Genomic DNA, 19,833 nt, shown 5'->3' with positions numbered 1-19,833 from the left:
ACATTGCTGTCTATGGGAAATCGGGTCCATCGCGTCTTTTAACATTATTGTCTATGGGAAATCGCGGGCATCGCGTCGCGGCCCCTTATAACGGCCACGACCGACGCGATGCCCACGATTTTGGGCGCGATGAAAAAATCGGCACCCCGGATAACTCACAAGTACCGTCCCCTGCTACATGGAGACAAGAGTCGCCACACATCACTGACCACAGCACAACCTGTGTGCAGCTCTGTAAGGGATCTTAGTAACTAAAGGCCCCCGTACACTAGGGCGACTTGTCCTTAGGACAAGTCGCCCCCGACTTCCCCCTGAGCTTCCCCGGCTGATTAGATTGTCACTTGATGTGCCATTTTTTACATGTGATAAATCGTCTCGATTTATCACATGTAAAAAACCCGGGGAGCAGGGGGGGGGGGGGGGCTACAGAGCAGGGCTGCTGGTGGGAGCAGGGGGGGCTGGGGACGCTGCCGGGGACACAGGCGGCATAGCCGGGCAGAGGGAGCCGGGAGCTGTCAGTGCTAAAAAAAAAGCCTATACAATGAATGGGCAGCCTGTGATTGGCTGAGCGCTCTCTCAGCCAATTGCTGACTGGCTGAGAGAGCGCTCAGCCAATCACAGGCCGCCCATTCATTGTATGGGCTTTTTTTTTTTATTCAGTACTGACAGCTCCCGGCTCCCCCTGCCCGGCTCTATGCCGCCTGTGTCCCCCGCAGTGTCCACAGCCCCCCCTGCTCCCTCCACCGCCGTGCCGCCCCACTAGGTCCCAAGTCGGGTGGTCGGACGTGCAGCAGGTCCGACCACCCGACGCAGATCCGATGCGCACGGGACCGCGCATCGGATCTGAGGGGACATCAAAACTAGCCGATTTTGGTCCGATTTCGGCCAGATCCGACTGATCTGACCAAAATCGGCTAGTGTATGGGGGCCTTAAGGGCCTTATTCTAGTTCACTCTGACAAAATCCTTCTTAGATGGACAAAACCATGTGCACTGCAGGTGGGGCAGATGTAACTTGTGCAGAGAGAGTTAGATTTGTGTGAGTTATTTTGTTTCTGTGCAGGGTAAATACTGGCTGCATTATGTTTACACTGCAATTTAGATTTCAGTTTCAACACACCCCACCCAAATGTAAATCTCTCTGCACACGTTACATCTGCCCCACCTGCAGTGCACATGGATTTGCCCATTTTCCAAACAAATTTGTACTGCAATCAGATCTGAATAAGGGCCTATACGTGTTTCCTAACCATTGATTACACAGAACATACTGTACGTGTGCTATTTTGTGACAAATGCAGCACATTTCCGACAGTAGCGAAATAACCTAATTAATTCATTTTCTTTATATATAACCAATTTTTGGTTTTGTTTCATTTACAAGGTAAGGATTATGTACTGTGGTTGGAGCCAGGTCCCTCCCCAAACTAAGAGGTGTTTCCAAATATCCCTCAGGTTTAGCATTAACTGCTCTGGAATTCTTCCTTGTTCTCCGAATCACTACGATGTGACTGTATATTCCTGATCCACTCAGTCAGGACACCTCAGTGGGACTTCTGGTGGACCATGTTCTCGTTGCAGCTTGTGTTTCTCATCCTGGTTTCTCTGGGACAAGTCTCCTGCCAGTCAGGTAAGTTATATTATTACTGTGTCCTAGAGAACACAGAATGTGTGCATGTTGTTTAGTATCCTTTGTCGTCGCTGCTGTACAGATCTTCCCTTGTGCTAACAAGTTATTTCATGACCATTCTTAAAGATACTTTAAACTTTACGACAGGGGTTCTCAAACTCGGTCCTCAAGACCCCACACAGTTCACGTTTTCCAGATCACCCAGCAGGTGCACTCATTACTCACTGGCACATTTTAAAAGATCCACAGGTGGAGCTAATTATTTCACTGTGAAACCTGCAAACCATGCACTGTGTGCGTTCTGAGGACCGACTTTGAGAACATGTGCTTTAAGTAGTTCACAAAGGGGATTTCCTTTCCCAATAACAGTACCTAGATCTCTGCTAATGGTGTTCGCCATTGCCCAGCTTTCTGTAGCAGGAAGACCCAATACAATGCCTCTATTGTCTTCTGAGCAGTGCTAGTTACCGTAACTGTACAGACATTGGAGCTGGCAATATATAATACTGAGAGCTAATTGCAGAATTATGGAAATAAGCTGCTTTGTTCTCATAGGCTTGAGCGCATTGTAAACAGATAAATAATGTTTTCAGGTGAGCTTTAGCATAAATCACTGATAAAAGGGCAGTTAGTATAATTTATTTATCCAATTCAAGACATGTGATGATCTTTCATAGAAATATGGCAGCTTTCATTAAACATTTTAATGGTCTTGATTTAAAAAAAAAGCTGTTTTGACATTCAAAGGAAGACAATATATTACACTGGGCTTGTGGCTACCTGATTGAGAGAAGGTATAATTACCTAAAGTCGACATATCTTCATTCGCCCCATGAATTAGCAAACCCATTTAACTGCTGATGGTCAGGAAGGAGTCATATATGCCGTATTTTTTGCTCCATAAGACGCACCTAGATTTTAGAGGAGGAAAACAGGGAAAAAAATATTATGAATAGTCTGAAGCATACTTGCCTACTTTTGAAAACTAGTTTCAGGTAGATTATATTTGTTAGTAGAATTTTGCACAGTGCCCCATTGAAGGGGCGTGTCATGCTCCACCCAAAGGGCGTGTCTACTTCCATATATGGAGAGATTGTGAATGTGGCACCTAGAAGCGTGGGTGTGTACTGCTACATCTGAGAGGAATCTTTTAAAATGACTTATATCCAATATCCAGAAGTGAACCTGCCCATATATGTATATTACCAATTACAAAGTTATGTGGCCAGCCAAATTAGAAAGATCCCTAACACTGACATATCTGCAGGTTTGGACATTATGATTAAGCATGCACAGTCTAGACCATGCAATACGTCTCTGCTATATCTGCATATTAAAAGACGTGTCGATGTAGATAGCCTGGACTCAGGCATGGCAAAATGGACCATAGACTTACCTACCATATCATTAGCTTCTCTCTTATCAGCATTTGTAAGGCTAAATAAGACAATGATATCGGCCTCTTACATGGAGATGCAGTATAAACTTCTCCATAGAGTGTATTATACCCCGAGGAAGATGTCATTGATGGGTACTGCAGAGGATTCTTGCTGCTTTAAATGTAGGGCACCTGATGCAGATATGTTACACTGTATGTGGAACTGCCCAGAAGTGAGGACTTTCTGGGACACAGTATGTGCCTTTGTTAAATCACAATACATCACGGTTAATGCTACACCTGAATGGGCATTGTGGGATATATACCCGACCCCTACCACGACCCGCCAATCAGCAGGGCAAAGGATATTTTTAGCAAAAATAGCTGCTGCGACGCGCAAAACCATCCTGTCGCAGTGGATAAAATCCAACACACTATCTATATCCTTACTGACACCCCGGATATCGCATCTTTTTCAGATGGACTGGCTTGAAATGTCCCTGAATAGAGATGCGAAAGCCAAAAAGTTTTTCTCGATCTGGTTACCACATGTGAAGTCTCTTCCAGAATCTACAAAAACTAATCTGAGAAAGGCAGTCCAGTTAACGTCCTGGTATAACCTAATGTTACTGCAATATAATACACCTCCCTTCTAACAAAGCCCTCAGTTATCTGCGGAAACTATTGTTATGTGTGCATATAATTGTATTTTTCTGTTTAAAGACCAATACAAAGTGACCCATTGTATATTGAAAAAGTACTGTTTGAGACAAACACCTATCGATTTTGCGTTGACCATTTATATTATACCCCATTGTTGACTGTATTATATATGTAACAACCATAGAAATGTTTCTCAAGCGGCTGACATAGCTGCATATTGTTTGTACCGTGCGGTTCTTCAATAAAAAAATTACTTAAAAAAAAAAAAAAAATGACTTATATCCAAATGTAGATGAGCCACAAAGCAGTTAGTAAGAGCTACTATACTTGGTGAAGTGCTGGGAAATGGTGCAGATAATTCAATGTAAATGTATCTGTCTCTCATTCCTTTTTTCCCAAAAAATGTAACAGTGTAATGTGGGCTAGGTGACATGAGGGAGATTGCTAGACTAATGAGGGAGGGAGGGAGATTGCTGCTATTTCAGGGTGTCTCCTGTAGAATGCAGGAGGGTAGGCAGCTATGTTCTGAGGGGATCCAGGCAGCAGGGTAAGGGATCCAGAAAGCAGGGTTAGCACTGGCAGGCAGCCTCTCCCCCCACTGAGGCATCCTATAATTACCCCCTCCTACCTGGGCAGTGCTGTAACAATAGCCCTGCAGTAGCGGGGAGGCGTTGTGTATGTGCGGGCGCCGGGGCCTCGGGGCCCGCACAGGGCAGCTTGCTGACTGGCGGCTCGTATTCGCTCCATAAGACGCACACACTTTCCCCCCCACTTTTTTGGGGAGAAAAAAATGCGTCTTATGGTCCAAAAAATACGATAGATACAATTCTGAAAATTTTCCGAGTGTGCATGTATGAGAGACACCAAAGTGTCTGGTTGGGAGGCAGTAGGGATCAATATAATGCTTGATTAATGCAGTATTATCTGCAGTTGAGTGCAACTTAATAAGGCTCTATACTACAGCCAAGTGAACATGTTTGGTGGATTATGTTAATAACAAACAAGCAATTTATCTGTCAGGCTGAGAATTAATCCAACCTGTTCCCATAGACCCAAATCCTCAAAACAAGTCCTATAAGCATGCTGGAAGGTCTGACTTGAGATACTGTGTTCTTTACGAGTTCCTTCCAACACCAGAATATGTAATGTAATATTGAGGGACGAGTTCTAGATATTTGTAATGTTCTTTCCTACTAAGGGCCTTAATAAGACCTATTTTTTGCAGATGGACAAAACCACGCTACTCTGCAGGTGGGGCAGATGTAACATGTGCAGAAAGAGTTATACCCCTTTTACACCAAGACAAAACCCAGGTTGGTCCCAGGTCAGCATTGGTGTAAAAGGGGCCAACCCAGGTCCAGTAACACTGGTCTCCTACCCAGGTCCTGACCAGGGTTGAACACTGGTTGGACCTGGGTCGTGGGCGGTGTAAATGGTCCAATTTTTTTGCGGGAGATCGCATAGCACGGTACTCGCACTGTCTGTACACAGCATTAGACTAAAGCAGCCAATATTTACCCTGCACAGAAACAAAATAACTCCCCCAAATATTACATCTGCCCCATCTGCAGTGCAGCATGGTTTTATCCTTTAGAAAAATTGCAGTCTTGCGAAGAGGTCTGAATCAGGCCCTTAGCCTGGGCTTAGTTACTTGGTGTAAACAACTTGTTGCATTGTGTATAAGTTGCTACCGTTGAAACCTGCAGCTGCAGCACTGTGGACACTTCTGTTTATATATGGATTTATTTCACACTCAGATAATTGTTTCCCCATATACACCGTAAGTTATAAAATAACCAGTGTGCGAGACACCGAAGAACAGGAATCACAGCTGCTAGAATCTGTCACAACCTGCAGTTGTGTAAGAGTGTACACAGGCAGCCAATGTTTCACTTTCTTCCCTCATAGCAGCCCTGATATAAAGTATGTCTGTGAGTAAAGCGCAGGTATTATATGTGACGGAATCCTGTGAGATAGGGACTGTGCACCATGTGTGTTTGCCCTATCTGAGGCAAATGTAAGCCTAGCCGTCCATACAGTGAGCTAAACCGTCTCCTCATACAAGGCTGGCTGTTGCAGTTATGAGGGGAGGAGTTACTGTCACAGAGGGTGTGGCTAGACTGTATTTTTTTTTCTTTTATCTTTAGGGGGCAGATTTATTAAGCTTGGAGAAGAGATAAACCGGAGATAAAGCGGAGAAAAGGTAAAAGGAGATAAAGCACCAGCCAATCAACTCCCAACTGTCTTTTTCAAACACAGCTGATTGGCTGGTGCTTTATCTCCTTTTACCTTTTCTCCGCTTTATCTCCAGTTTATCTCTTCTCCAAGCTTAATAAATCTGCTAATCTTTTAATTTAAAAAGGCATGTATGGAAATCCAAAGCATCAGCATCCTCAACCTACAGCAAGAAGCTTTAGCAGAGTGTTCACACCGCACACATCTCGGCCCTGCACACAGAAACGTGGGTATGCCATACCTCCCTAATGTCCAGACAGTCCCGCTATTTGGAGCCTGCCCCACTATCACTCCCGTGGGTGGCAGTGTCCTACGGACAGAAGGGCAGTTGGGAGGATCCTGAGAGCAGACGTGATTGCTAAAGAGATGCGGTGCACATGGCACCTCTTCAGTGCAGGGGGGGGGGGGAGGGAAGGCAGGGAGGTAGTTGGGGGCTGCCCAGCTGTTAGGGGAGAACTGGGCATGCCCCCAAAACTGACAAACACAGAAGTCATAGCCCTATGCCATGCCCCCTCTGCCCGAGGCCATGCTCACTTGCAATGTAGCACTGCCCATTTTTGGACCGGACACACCTTCGACACAGCAGGTCCCAAGTTCCAGTGCCAAATGTTGGGAGCTATGGTATTCAGCTTGTAACCACCCATAACCAAAGCAAAAATGCAGTAAAAACCCAGTTATTGGGGGTTTTACCGCATTTTGGTATGCAGGAAAAGGGTATCGCCAGCAAAAGCTGACGATACCCCATAGAAGCCTATGGACCTTCATACTGCATCCGCCACCACCCCACATGGACCCCCACCACCCCGCACAGACCCCCGCTGCCCCTCCTCTTCACCTGTGTCTGGGCAGCCTCCTGCTGTGCTGCCTGGACCAATGACCTCCTCCTCCCTAGCACCTTCCAGGTGCACGGAGGAGGAGGTGGAGCCGCGCAGCAGCAGATGGGGACAGCAGGAGGGCATAACAGCCCCCCCCCCCCCCCTCACCCCCGCGCTGGCTGCTTCGCAAAAGGCAGCGCTTATTGCAAGAGATGCGCTTTACTATATGTTAGAGCTGTACGTTTAGTATGACTGCAGTAGCCGGCAGAGGGTGGTAATGGGCTGCGGAAGTTAATGCATCCCGCCCATAATCTCCAATCATGGCAACTTCCCCCCATGGTCTAATGACACAATACATCTGGGCATCTGGCAGTGTTCTCTAGTTTCCTCCCAATAAGCCCACCCCTTCTACGAGGCAATAGATTTGTGGGTCCCTGGGCAGCTGCCCAGTGTTCCTGTACATTAAAACGGACCTTAACCAGTACAGGTGACAGCAAACACACCGGTACAGTTCCAGAGCCTTTTCCATTTTATGCGCATGTACCATCTTCACTTCAGAGATGGTGCCGCACAAACACCCCCCTTGCTTACCAAATCTGCATCTTTGGGAACATTACTAGCATTTTCTCAGAGCTAAATAGGATGTAAAATCCAGTACCTTGCCATCCACACTCTAGGAATTATCTGTGTTTCTAGATACTGTATATTGGGCATGCGCAGAAGTGCGGAAATCGCCGAATAGCCCCCAGCGACCAGTGGTTTCCAAACTGTCCACCTAGGTAAACTGGGGTGCCTCAGGATTGCAGGGGTACCTCATGTTGGTGGTCCAGGACCAAAACAAAATATTTATGGCCAAGGTAATAAGCAAAAGCATCGCTGGTGGCTACCAGTCATGAAATATGTAGACAATTAGAACACGTATATGTCCACCACCACCACATAGCTAAACCCAAAGCTCCGAACACATGGAGCGATTGGTCGCTGAGCGATATATCGCGCAGCAACTAAATTGCTGACTGTCCCATTTTCATCATCGGCCAGCGATGGTCGCTGATGAAAACGAGACACTCTGTCAGGGGGGGGGGGGGGGGAGCCGCTAGTTGCAGTAGCATGCTCCTGTGAAAACTGCAGGTCTGGTTGCAGGAGGATGCTCCTGTCAACTGTCGCCCTGTACGCATCCCTATCAATTTTTGCTGAAATCGCCCTTTGTGTACGAGGCTTTAGGCTAACAGTTAAGCATCATTTTCTTAAATTAATATATTACTTTTTAAATTTTAGAATAAAATAAAATAAAGAAACTTTTGGAGTAGGGTTGCCTTGAATGAAAAAAAACCATTTGTCTACAACAAGAAGATAGACAGCCATTAGGTCGACACCATTAGTTCGACAACTCAATAGGTCGACATGCTTTTAGGTCGACATACCATTAGGTCGACATGTCATTAGGTCGACATGCCATTAGGTCACTGTTTCACTGTTTTTTTACCCAAATGTCGACACAGTCGTCATGGACACAGTTTGAAGTGAACCGCAGCCCCTCGCATCGCTCGCAATGCTTCGGGCACGGTGCCTCGCTGCGCTCGGCACACTATTATAATCTAGCTCCACGCCCTAGTGGATGGTAGGGCATGAAATACCGCCTGTCGGCACATGTCGGCTCAAAAAACAGTGAAAAAAACCATGTCGACCTTTTGACTGTCGACCTAGACACTGTCGACCTAATGGCAGTGTCGACCTAATGGCATGTCGACCTAATGGCATGTCGACCTAATGACATGTCGACCTAATGGTATGTCGACCTAATGGTATGTCGACCTAAAAGCATGTCGACCTATTGAGTTGTCGAACTAATGGTGTCGACCTAATGGCTGTCTATCTTCTTGTTGTAGACAAATAGTCCGGATAGGGGTGGTGGTGGTGGTGGTGGTGTAAGGCACGTTGAACATGGGGGGGCGCTGCCAATTGAACGATGGGGGGGGCGCTTATGGTATGGTTACACCACTGAAGGCAAGTGTGCGTAACATACATATCAGTACTATCTAATAAATATGTGACTATTTTACACTTTTAGTAATAATTTCAGCTATGATCATTGAAGGCTCATCCTACTACATTATAGCACCTATTCTTTCCCTATACACTGTCCAATCTGTTGAATGTTGTTTTGCAGGTGACAAACAGGGCAGGATTATTCCTCAGTGGGGAACTGGCCTTATCGCGGTCGCGGTCTTCCTCGTCCTTGTCTTTGGGGCCTACATGGCAAACAAAATGTGGAATAGAAGATCCAAGTGAGTTCCTGAGATCGTACAGCATTGGTTAAGCTATTAATACTTCAATAATAATCTATGATTTCCCATGTGACCTGCCACAACAAAGGACTAATTGTTTTAATCTAGTATGTTATGCTGTAAATGTATTTTATAAAACATTTTCTTCCAGCTGGGTCGGTTAGAGGACTGTTCAACACATACTTGTCAACATTTTATTTTCTCCTTTTCCTGTAAGGGGACAGGGCATCAGTAAATGAAACCCTTGGCGGGTCCAAGAGGATGGTGCTAAAATAATGTCATTTGTGTCATATTTTTATAGGCTGTGTTTGAAAAATGACAGTTAGGAGATGGTGGGTTGCAATGTGATCATGGGCGGTAGATCCCACCCAGATAGCATTGTATATGTGATCCTATAGTAAATGGGCCCCAGAATGTTGAAGCTGAATATAGGCTAAATGGAAGGGCCAAAGAACTGGATATTTCTCATTGACTTGTGCATATTTACCCAGGGCTGCCACCAGAGATTGTGGGGCCCGGGACTGGCAATAACTCCCGCACTCACAAAGAATCTTACCAGCCTCAGCCCTTAATGTTTCATAGGCTGCAGCCTGCTCAGAGAGACACCATGCTCCCTTCCCCTCCCCGTATTCGCAGCTGTGGCCACACTCTGTAATCCCAGTGTGGGCCCCCTTCTATATTTACCAGGCCGGTGGGCAGGCGGCACTCCTCAATCAGGATGTCTGCGGTGGCTCCATGTGGCTCATCATCAGGTGCGGCTTGACATTATTATGCCGCGCTAATCACTGAACAGCTGCAGGGCAGGCACTGAATCACCAATGAAGGGGGCTGTGTGTGTGTGTGGTGCAGCCCCAAACTGTTGAGGCAACCCGTGGCAGCAGGTGCGGCTGTGTAAGGGGGTTGCTGTCGGTCGTGCTGGGATAGCTGCCAGGCCCTACCCTCTGTCAGAGTGGCGGGCGCCGGAACAGCTGTCCCCATAGCACCCCACTGATGGCGGCCCTGTACTTACCTACTTTAGTTGTGGAGAAGCCCAAAGAGGAGAGAGATGCTACATGTCTGGGGCATGAGGCTGATGTCGACAGGGTTGGTAGGTTGACACAAGCGTTAGGTCAACCATGGTAAGGTCAATAATCAAAAGGTCAACATGAGGTTTTCACTTTTTTTTTATCTTACCATCGGAGAATAACATAGTATGCCTGAAGCATGACAAGTGCAGTGAGCAATGTGAGGGGGAGCGGAACACTTAGATGGTATCCATGTCGATATGTCGACAATCGGGACATAAAACTCATGTCGACCTTTTGACTTTCGACCTTGCCGTTGTTGCCGTAATGCTTATGTTGACCTTCCAACCCTGTCAACCGTAGCCATGTTAACCTATTTCAGGGCCGACCTAAGGCTTGCCGACATTCAGTGGTTAACACAATGTATGTCAAACTAAATTGGGTCAACCCAATGACCCATAATCCTGGTGGCCTGTATTAGCCTCTAAGACAGGGCTGGGCAACAACGGATGTTGATGAACTACACATCCCAGCATGCCTTGCATCAGTTTCAGCATGGCCACATAGCAAAACTAATGCAAAGCATCCTAGGATGTGTAGTTCATTAACATCTGGAGGGCCGGTGTTGCCCAGCCCTGGTCTAAGAGCTACAACAAAATGCACAATTCAGACTTCACTAACAATGTATTTCTTTGTAAGACTGTAAACTAGGGATGGCCATCGACCATCGCTGATTAGAAATCAGCGATGGTTCTTGCCGATGTAGAAAAGTTTTTCCATCGATGGGGGAGAACCAGATGGTTTCCCATCATCGATCTCAAGCTTATACGAATAGTTTCATTTTTGCTTTTTCCCCAAGGGGCCGGGACACTGAGCATAGCTCCGCCCCCGACAACCTGAAGCCCCACCCCCACAGACCAATCAAAGAAAATGGATGACCATCGATATGTAAAAACATAGATGGTCATCCATTGGATAGTAATACACTATTGATGGCGAGTTGCCCTTTCTCCAGCGATGACAACCATCGATGGCAAAGGCAATGATGACCATCACTACTGTAAACTTCCCAAACCATCTAGAAAAAAACCATAATCATTCAAAAAAAGTGAAAAACCTGCAGTTCCATGACAAGTGCTGGTAATCCTGAACTTCCACCCAGAGCTCTCTGACTGCGCATCATCCATGTTTACCCAGCTCACCCCCACTAATCTGTGTGCAGGATTTATTCCGCAACACAGCAGAATACTGCTTGTGGTTATCTGACAGACGCACAAGTCCATTGCAACAGACACACTCCACCCAGGTACAAGCTTCTGTCTTTGTTCACTTGCTGGGCTGGTTTCCATGCACTGAATATTTATTTACCCACATGCCACGTATAGTGCCAACAGGGGCTGGGCATGACAAGACAAAGAGAGGCCTTGCCACATACTGGCTGCATTCTCTGTCCGCCCAAACTGTAATCTTCTATATTTCATACTTGCTTATTCTCCTATTATACATCCAAACACTGCTCACTGTGCTGTTATATTTGCTGCATCTCAAACCCCGCACTGCACTAATCCCATCACGTGTGCACGTTCTAAACATGGATGTCTGTGTTTTGTGGAACCTGCTTTCTGCGTGTATGTGTCAGTATGTAGCTGGGGGCTGCCTGTGATTTGGGTAGAATCGGGATTATATAATTATTAGCTATGTACTTTTTGGTCAGGCTATCATTCCACGACAAGCCGAGATTGTCCTGCAGACATAAGAGCTGCTGGAGTAAGGGGTACTTTAGGGACCTAGAAAACCCAGAGTACTGCACCCTGGGGAACCAACCAGCACTATAATGGAAATGGTTAGGGGCAGTGAATAGTGCAGTGTGGGCCTGATTCAGATGTGTCTGAAGAAGCGTACATAGAAGCAGCAGCAATAGCACTATTTTGGTAATGCAGAATATGGCCTTACGTCTCCTGCTAGCTGCATTACTGATCCCAGCTGTGTCCAAGGACGCAGTATCGCATCTTTCTCAGCACCATGGGGGGGGGGCTTGTGCCTTGTGGCACCCATGTAGATGGCCGAGCTACGTGTCACATAGGTCAGAAAATCTTTGTGCAAGATCCCTGGCCTCTTCCCTTTTTCCTTAAACATTAGTCACCAACAACAACCCATCGCACACATACAGAACTGGTCCCTGTCATAGGAAAACATTGTGCGCATCCAACCACATCTGAACAGTAATGTAGTGCAGTGTTTGCGAGAAGTGGGTGCAGGGTTAAGGGCAATGTAATGTAGCCTAGGCAGTGGAGGAACTATATAAAATAAACTATAACTCATGTGCCCCCTAGCCTATGGTACCTGCTTGTTGTCAGGGGTTTCCCCCACCCTCTGGCTGCTACTGCTAGGGCTGTCACATTTGCCCAGGGCCGTTTCTAGTGGTGGACAAGCTGTACAGCCGCACAAATACCCCATGACCTGACGGAGGGCCTGGGCAGCATGGGGGAAGGAGGCGCTCATCTCCTCTGGCTATTCTCTGCTGCCGGGAGTCGGCGGAGGAGAGCTCCTGGCAGTCAAAAACCTCGGCTAACTTGTTTTTTTTTCCTTTTTTTATTTGATCGGCGGGTGGGCATACAGTGCGCCAGTGACCCCATTGGCAAAAAAATTCCCCCTAGGCAATGAGCATGTAAGCTCCCCATGGCAACAAGCAGGAAATCCCCCTAGGCAACAAGCATTTAATCATCCCATGACAACAAGTAGGATATCCCCCGTGGCAACAAGCATGTAATTACCCCATGGCAACATCACTGGGCTGAAAATCGCATACGCACTGAGGGATTTTTGCCGTTCTGAGGGATTTTCCCAGGGGTGGTCGACTTTCCACAGCGGGATGCTATGAAATGCCGTCCACCCCGTCGCTCATCTGCTGGTAGTACCAGCAGATGAGCGTTGGTGGCCGGTGATGATGCGGGAGCGCGCATCAGCGCTCACCACTCATCACTGCCCCGTACACACGGTGCTGCTCAAACAACAAAACTGAGCTGCTTTCAGATCAAAAGTCCCCCAGTGTGTATGGGCCTTAAGAATAAAAAAATTGAAATTGATTTTGGGAGAGTTTGTCCATTTTCTTTTTTTAAAGCGCCAATCAATTACACTGCTAAATCAACTTGGTTTTGCAGTGTGAATGATTGCCGCTTTTAAAAAAAAAAGGGGAAAATTCTCCAAAATCATTCACTTTCTGATTCTCACACCCTATTCCATTTGGCCTTTAGTATATACTAGAAATAGTCAGTGGTATAATCCAGAATGTATAAAAGTTGCCTGTACCACTCAAACCTACTGCCTGGCATTGTGTGCCATGATAGGCATTTGGTAATGCAGTTTCTATGGCCTGACTTATTGCCATTGTTATTCTTGGGACAGTCCATGACTTAAAGGTGCCCATACACGGTACAATTATTTTATACAATTTGGACTAGATCACATCGCATGGGATTTGCAATGCAATGAGATGAGATTTAGAACATAGAGTAAGTGCAGCACATACTTTTTGAGCTGTGCGGTGAGATGTGTGACGGGAGCGCGCATCCCATCGCACCCAGCAATTGTACCGTGTATGGGCACCTTTAAAGACCTGAGGGTCAGGACCAGAATTTGGGATCCAGGATCAAAAATTTCTGGTCTTTCGATTCTCCGACACATCCATATTATTTGGAGATGGCTCTTCTGGTGTTTTAGTGAATATTTTCTATGTAGCGGGTTTAGAAAGCTACCGAATATCAGCTGCAGCGTTCAACATCTGTAGGGTATAAAGCAGGGCTGGGCAACACCGGCCCTCCAGATATTGATGAACTACACATTCCAGCATGCCTTGCATCAGTTTCAGCATGGCCACATAGCAAAACTAATGCAAAGCATCCTTGGATGTGTAGTTCATCAACATCTGGAGGGCCGGTGTTGCCCAGCTCTGGTATAAAGCGACAATGATATTAAATGCAAAACACACGTGGCTGTGTATTTAATATGGTGGACATTTTATGGAAAAACAGCCGTCCGCTTTGGACACGCATTGCTTAGTAGATATATCCATTGGGATCTTCAAAAAATAAACGATTAAGTACCAGACCCTGATTTCCATTTGCTGTGCAGCCAACAGCTAAACCCCTCAATGATGCAGCACCATGACCACATGCCTGAGCTGCCTCCCACCTCTGTTGGTAAAATAATCCAGTGAACCATCATAGAATGGGGGAATTGCAGAAAACTCTGAATTGTTATGAAACATTTTTCGTTACACTTCTTGCAAGATATACTTGTATAATCACTATTATTTATTTTCTACTTCAGATCCCCCGTAGAAAAATCTACAGTGTTCGATGAGGTGGCTGTCCCCAATGGTAAATACATCCATCACAGTAGCGGGTACGTATTTTTACAGCAATACAACATATTTTGTTTTTTTCATTGCACGTGGACTCTGATAACCCCATTTCTTCATTTATCACATTGGTGGGGATTACGTTTAAGAGCCATCTAATTACCAGATCAGAGGAGAGGACCTGCTGGAGGACTTACACTATAGAGATGTACTCTGTTGGGATAGAAAGTGCAAGCTGGGGTTGCTGTTTGGTTTAATGGAGTGCAACCCCTGGTTGTACGGTATAAAGCTGCTTTCCAATCTAGCAGTGGCATAACTATAAAACATGCACCCCCCCCTCCAAAGAGTTTCAAACCCCCTTAATCCCTGATCATTGGAAGGGAATTCATCCTACCCCCCCCCCCCCCCAATCACCACGTGCCTCTAGACGTGGGTGAGATTTAATAGGATGAGAGATTCAGAAAGTGAAAGATTTGGGAAGAAATCTCCAGTATTTTTAAAGCGGCAATCATTTATACTGCAAGACCAGTCTGATTTTGCAGTGTAAATGATTGCCGCTTTAAAAAAACTGGAGATTTCTTCCCAAATCTCTCACTTTCTGAATCTCTCATCCTATTAAATCTCACCCTTGATCAGGGGCGGATTTAGGGATGATGGCACCCCTAGGCACAACAATAACGCCGCCCCCCACCCCCTGTCTAAGTATATATATTTTTTATTGATTACTTATAAGACCTCATTTGATAATAGCCAATATAAAGGATTTATTAAAAAAAACACTAACTGTAACATGATCTTTTAATATGAATACATAGTTACTAAGGAAGACAGTTTACAGGGGCAGTATCTGCAAGTCCTATCCATTTACACTGTATTTGAGATGGAATATAGTACAGTACAGTGGATATTTTGCAGTTATTGGTACATTTTGGGCTGACAGTACCATCACAGGCATCCAAGTGCCGCCCCTAGGCACGTGCCTCACGTGCCTCATGGGAAATTCGGCTCTGCCCTTGATGTCATCAGGAGATCTGCCCATTGTCAGGGGTTATGCCCCTCCTTATGCCACTGCTGTCGGTCTATACTAGAGATGGGCAAAACAGGTCACTAATGAGAGCTGGGATCCAGCAGATCAATCCGTTAAAAAATCTGTATCTTTAAAAACGAAACTGAAAGGCTTCGTTCGTGAACGACCCATCTCTAGTCTATAGCGTGTGTCCCCATTAAAAATGTCTCTTCCAAAATGGCCATTAGCATCCTTTATAACTGTCTTTTCTGAGGCAGTGGCCATTTGGGGAGGGACATGGAGGCAGGTGTGATGGGGAAGCAGACAACTATCTGCAAGGCCCGGCAATGGAATATCCAATAGCCCTTGCAGTCTCCCAGTGCCCCCAAGCTATGCTATGCCAATGTAGTCTAATGTTCACTGTAACCCTCCAGCTTGTTCACAGACCTAGGGATGGCTATCAGTGGGTTTCCAATTCATGGTCACTTTTGATAGGAAACCTTAATGTGTGATACTATCTGTAATGGAACCATCAATAGTTTCACACACCAATGGTCACCCCAGCTTTTGTTTACAGTGAGCTGTGGGCCAATAAGAGCCAAGAGTCAGAGTTTAATGTGTGGCAGAGCTAGGCTCTATGTCCCGACAGCTTGGAGAACATTTCCCCCCGTAAATTCTGTATCATCGATGGCGGGAAACCATCTGTTTCTCCCCCATCGATGATAAAAGTAGCCACTATTGATCATAGACCATCAAATTCAAATCATATCAGAACCCTATTCAGGTCCTCTCTTCCCCTATGTGGCTCTTGTTGAGGTTGAATTAGCAATCACCATAGCAGTTATATTTCAGAGGAAATAAACTTAAAAACTGAGAGGAACAATAAAATAAAATGTTTCTATTTGAAACAAATGTACATATTGCCTGTAAATCAACCTATCTCTGTCTGAGAAATGCTGTGCTCTATCTTCCTATTATATTTCCCAACTAGAGATGATTTTCAATTTAAAACAATTCGTGTTTTAAATTCTTAGTCGGAATTTTTTCCGGGTATAGATCTTGATTTGCATATTGTTCTACTTTTATTGTCTTTTTCTCATCTTTTGTATTGTTCACAACTGAATTTCATTTAATGTTCATGTATGTGAGCATTTTATGATAATAAAGATATTATTATTATTATTTTGCCATTATTATGAGGAATTTAATCTATCTACAAATGTCTATATATGATTGTTATATAATATCAGTAAAAGACCCCTGTACCAGAGCCTGGTTAACCAATAGGCTGATTAGGCTGCAGCCTAAGGCGCCAGAACTGGGGAGACACCTTGCAGGTGACAGCTGAGGAATTAAATGAAGGCCTTATTTATTCCATACTTGTTAGCTATCACCTGATCCGATGTCATACTTATCTACCCTCCCGGAATGGCCAGAGCCTCAAGAAAATTGTGTCCCCTCCCTGGCCCCCCGGGACGGTAGGCAAGTCTCCCGCTTTCCCCCCGCAGCCTCTGCAACTCCCTTCACCGCTTCACCAAGTCCGTTATTTTGCGGGTCCGCTGCAAAGGGGCAGGGCTAAAATGACGCTGATTGGCTGAGAGCTCTCAGCCAATTCGTGGCTCCCCATTCATTTGTATGGGCTTTTTTTTTTTTTTTCCTGGCATCTTGGCTCCCTGCTCCCCCTGCCCGGCTCTCTGTTCCACTCGCCGCCGCCCCTCGCCCGCTGCTTCTGTGTGCCCTGCTCCCTCCGCCTGCAGCTCCCCGGGAGTTGCATGTGATAAATTGCATGCAACACATGTCACATCAAGTGCCTAATCATGTGTGACCCCTCCCGGGGAGCTGCCTGGACTATCAGGTCCGACTTGTCCTTAGGACAAGTCTGACTAATGTATGGGGGCCTTAAGATTAACATGGGGTCTGTCAAAACAAATCAAAATTGCAGGTTAAAGCTGCACAATATTATTTGTAGTCTACATGCGAAAGCAGCCTGTATTTACCCTACACAAAAAAAATATAACTGCATTTGTTCTGCAGCGTGGTTTGTTTCAGGTCCATTACTTGCATAAAGTTACTGGTTTTTAACTCTAACAGCAAATATTGATATATTTTTCTATTTTATTTCAGATTCAGCGAACATGAGCATGCGTATGACAACCCAGCTGCCGTCATTGATAACGATAATGTACTCACTACTCCTATGTAACCGCGTGCAATGTCATTTCTTATTGACCAGTGCATGGAAGGACATTTCACCACAATGGCAGTGACATGAGTACACTGCTAATTATTACAGCAAGGAATATTACTTTAGTAGGGGACAAGAACCCACTTTATCTAACCCGTGTCTCTGTGTGTGTAACAGAAGCATACAGTAATTGTTCTAAAGGAGACTGGTATTATCTAAAGCATGTTATTTATAATAGTCACAAAATAAATGTGTAGTAACCCTGAGCTTGAGATGTAGTTTGTATTGTTCGAATTTACTTTGTCCCCCTTCTGTACTAAATATCGAAGTATGTGGTCTCCTGACAACCTCACTGCCATCCAATCAGGAGCCAGTTTATACTTATAGAAAAGTGTCAGATCTTCTAGCACACATCGGGCCTGATTCTGGTTAGTTTGCAGCTTAGCGAGCCTTCAAATGCTGCCCGCAGGCTGTGCGAATGCCGCCAGCAAGTGAATATACTTATGAATATGTTTTGCAACCATTCGCAGGGTAGCGTGCGGAACCGATTTCTACAGTGCCGGCAAATCTAAGTCAGTCTCTGCTGATTTAGACTTGTGGCATCCTGGTCCAAGAACTAGGCAGGTGGATAAAGTCCTATGACGTTCGCATGGGGACTCCTAGCATTTTCCTGGGTGCACTGCACTGCCCCCCCGTGCAAGCGCCACAGAGATGATGCAAGTCTCTGAAGGCACCCGCACAAAAGCCCTGCACATGTGCATAAGCGAATACGTGCATGCACAGAGCTTCACTATCGGTCTCCCTTGTGCGGGGAACCTGTGCAAATCAGAATAAGGTCCATAGATCAGTAAGCAATTGGTTTTCACTTAGGAGAGATGTTTGGAATGGCTGGGAGGCTCCCGGCCCCGCGGAAAGGTGGGCAAGTCTCTTGCTTGCCAGCCAGCCAGATCGAGATGGGGGGTGGGTTGGCAGCCAGATCCCCTGCACCCCCCTTCCCCGCTGATCATATTACCTCCATTTACTGCAAATTGTGGGTCCGCAGAGAGGGGGCCGGGCTAAAATGACGCAAATTGCACCATTTTGTGTCATTTTAGCCCCGCCCCCTACTCGCCGACCCACGAATCGCAGTGTTTGTGTGGATTGGGGGCAGAGCTTTGAGTCAGCCTTGTTCCCACCCCCCGACCAGAAGATTCAGCTGGCCTCTCCGGGCTCCGGCAAGTATGTGTTTCAAGCATAAGATAAAGTGCACAAAATCCACCAATCAGAATCTCTTATTTATCTAGCACAGTCTGTGAAATGACAGTTAAGCTTGGTACACACACTAGACGATTCTCAGCAGCACCAATATGTTAACCCATTGAATGATATTGTTCATTCAGTAAGTGTCTATCATTTTCTAGTACATCTATGATATTATGTAAAATCTGATTGGTTGCTGTGGGCATTTTCCCCATGTCCTCTTTAGTCCTTTTATGAACCAAGACAATGAACCAGGACACTGCTGCACTGACCCAGGACAATAAACCAGGACACTGCCGCACTGATCCAGGACAATAAACCAGGACACTGCCGCACTGACCCAGGACAAATAAACCAGGACACTGCCGCACTGACCCAGGACAATAAACCAGGACACTGCCGCACTGACCCAGGACAATAAACCAGGACACTGCCACACTGACCCAGGACAATAAACCAGACACTGCCGCACTGACCCAGGACAATAAACCAGGACACTGCCGCACTGATCCAGGACAATAAACCAGGACAATGCCGCACTGATCCAGGACAATAAACCAGGACACTGCCGCACTGACCCAGGACAATAAACCAGGACACTGCCGCACTGACCCAGGACAATAAACCAGGACACTGCAGCACTGATCCAGGACAATAAACCAGGACACTGCCGCACTGATCCAGGACAATAAACCAGGACACTGCCACACTGACCCGGTATCCCAGATGTTGGATTCCTTCCAAAGCACTAGTATGGAGTTTTCACCACACCAGATAACTGGGGAAGACCCCTGTATGCATGGGATTAGTAAAGAGCAGGGTTTTTTTTTTATTAGTTTAGATAAGTGTTAAAAAATGGTTGTCATCAAATTGTCCCTTACATAATGGGATGCTGGGAGATCAGGTTAATATTACAGGAGTGGTAAATGGTTTGCTTAGATACTTAAGAATCTGTTAATGGTAACCTTGTTTCTGAGAATGTACCCAACATTGTCAGCACTTCCCACCAGGACCAGTTAGTAATTAATGGT

The 19,833-nt window shown here is 45.9% G+C and overlaps 1 protein-coding gene across 1 annotated transcript; it reads left to right on the top strand.

Moving 5' to 3' along the window:
• The first annotated feature begins 1,425 nt into the window (after positions 1-1,425).
• PDZK1IP1 (PDZK1 interacting protein 1) lies at positions 1,426-17,829 on the top strand. Its single transcript, XM_083157352.1, has 4 exons — positions 1,426-1,629; positions 8,891-9,008; positions 14,342-14,416; positions 17,503-17,829. The coding sequence occupies exons 1-4, from the start codon at positions 1,566-1,568 to the stop codon at positions 17,579-17,581; spliced, it is 336 nt and encodes a 111-aa protein (XP_083013478.1). The 5' UTR covers positions 1,426-1,565; the 3' UTR covers positions 17,582-17,829.
• The last annotated feature ends 2,004 nt before the right edge of the window (positions 17,830-19,833 follow it).

This window comes from Crinia signifera, chromosome 8, assembly GCF_055691185.1.
Source record: "Crinia signifera chromosome 8, ASM5569118v1, whole genome shotgun sequence".
NCBI classification, from domain to species: domain Eukaryota; kingdom Metazoa; phylum Chordata; class Amphibia; order Anura; family Myobatrachidae; genus Crinia; species Crinia signifera.
This window is presented reverse-complemented; position numbering and strand designations above follow the sequence as displayed.

Bases quoted from the DNA above. Each gene is read 5' to 3' on its own strand.
- PDZK1IP1 (XM_083157352.1), top strand. From the start codon at position 1,566: ATGTTCTCGTTGCAGCTTGTGTTTCTCATCCTGGTTTCTCTGGGACAA. The intron at 9,009-14,341 runs GTGAGTTCCTGA...TTTCTACTTCAG, and splicing joins ATGTGGAATAGAAGATCCAA to ATCCCCCGTAGAAAAATCTA. The intron at 14,417-17,502 runs GTACGTATTTTT...ATTTTATTTCAG, and splicing joins TACATCCATCACAGTAGCGG to ATTCAGCGAACATGAGCATG.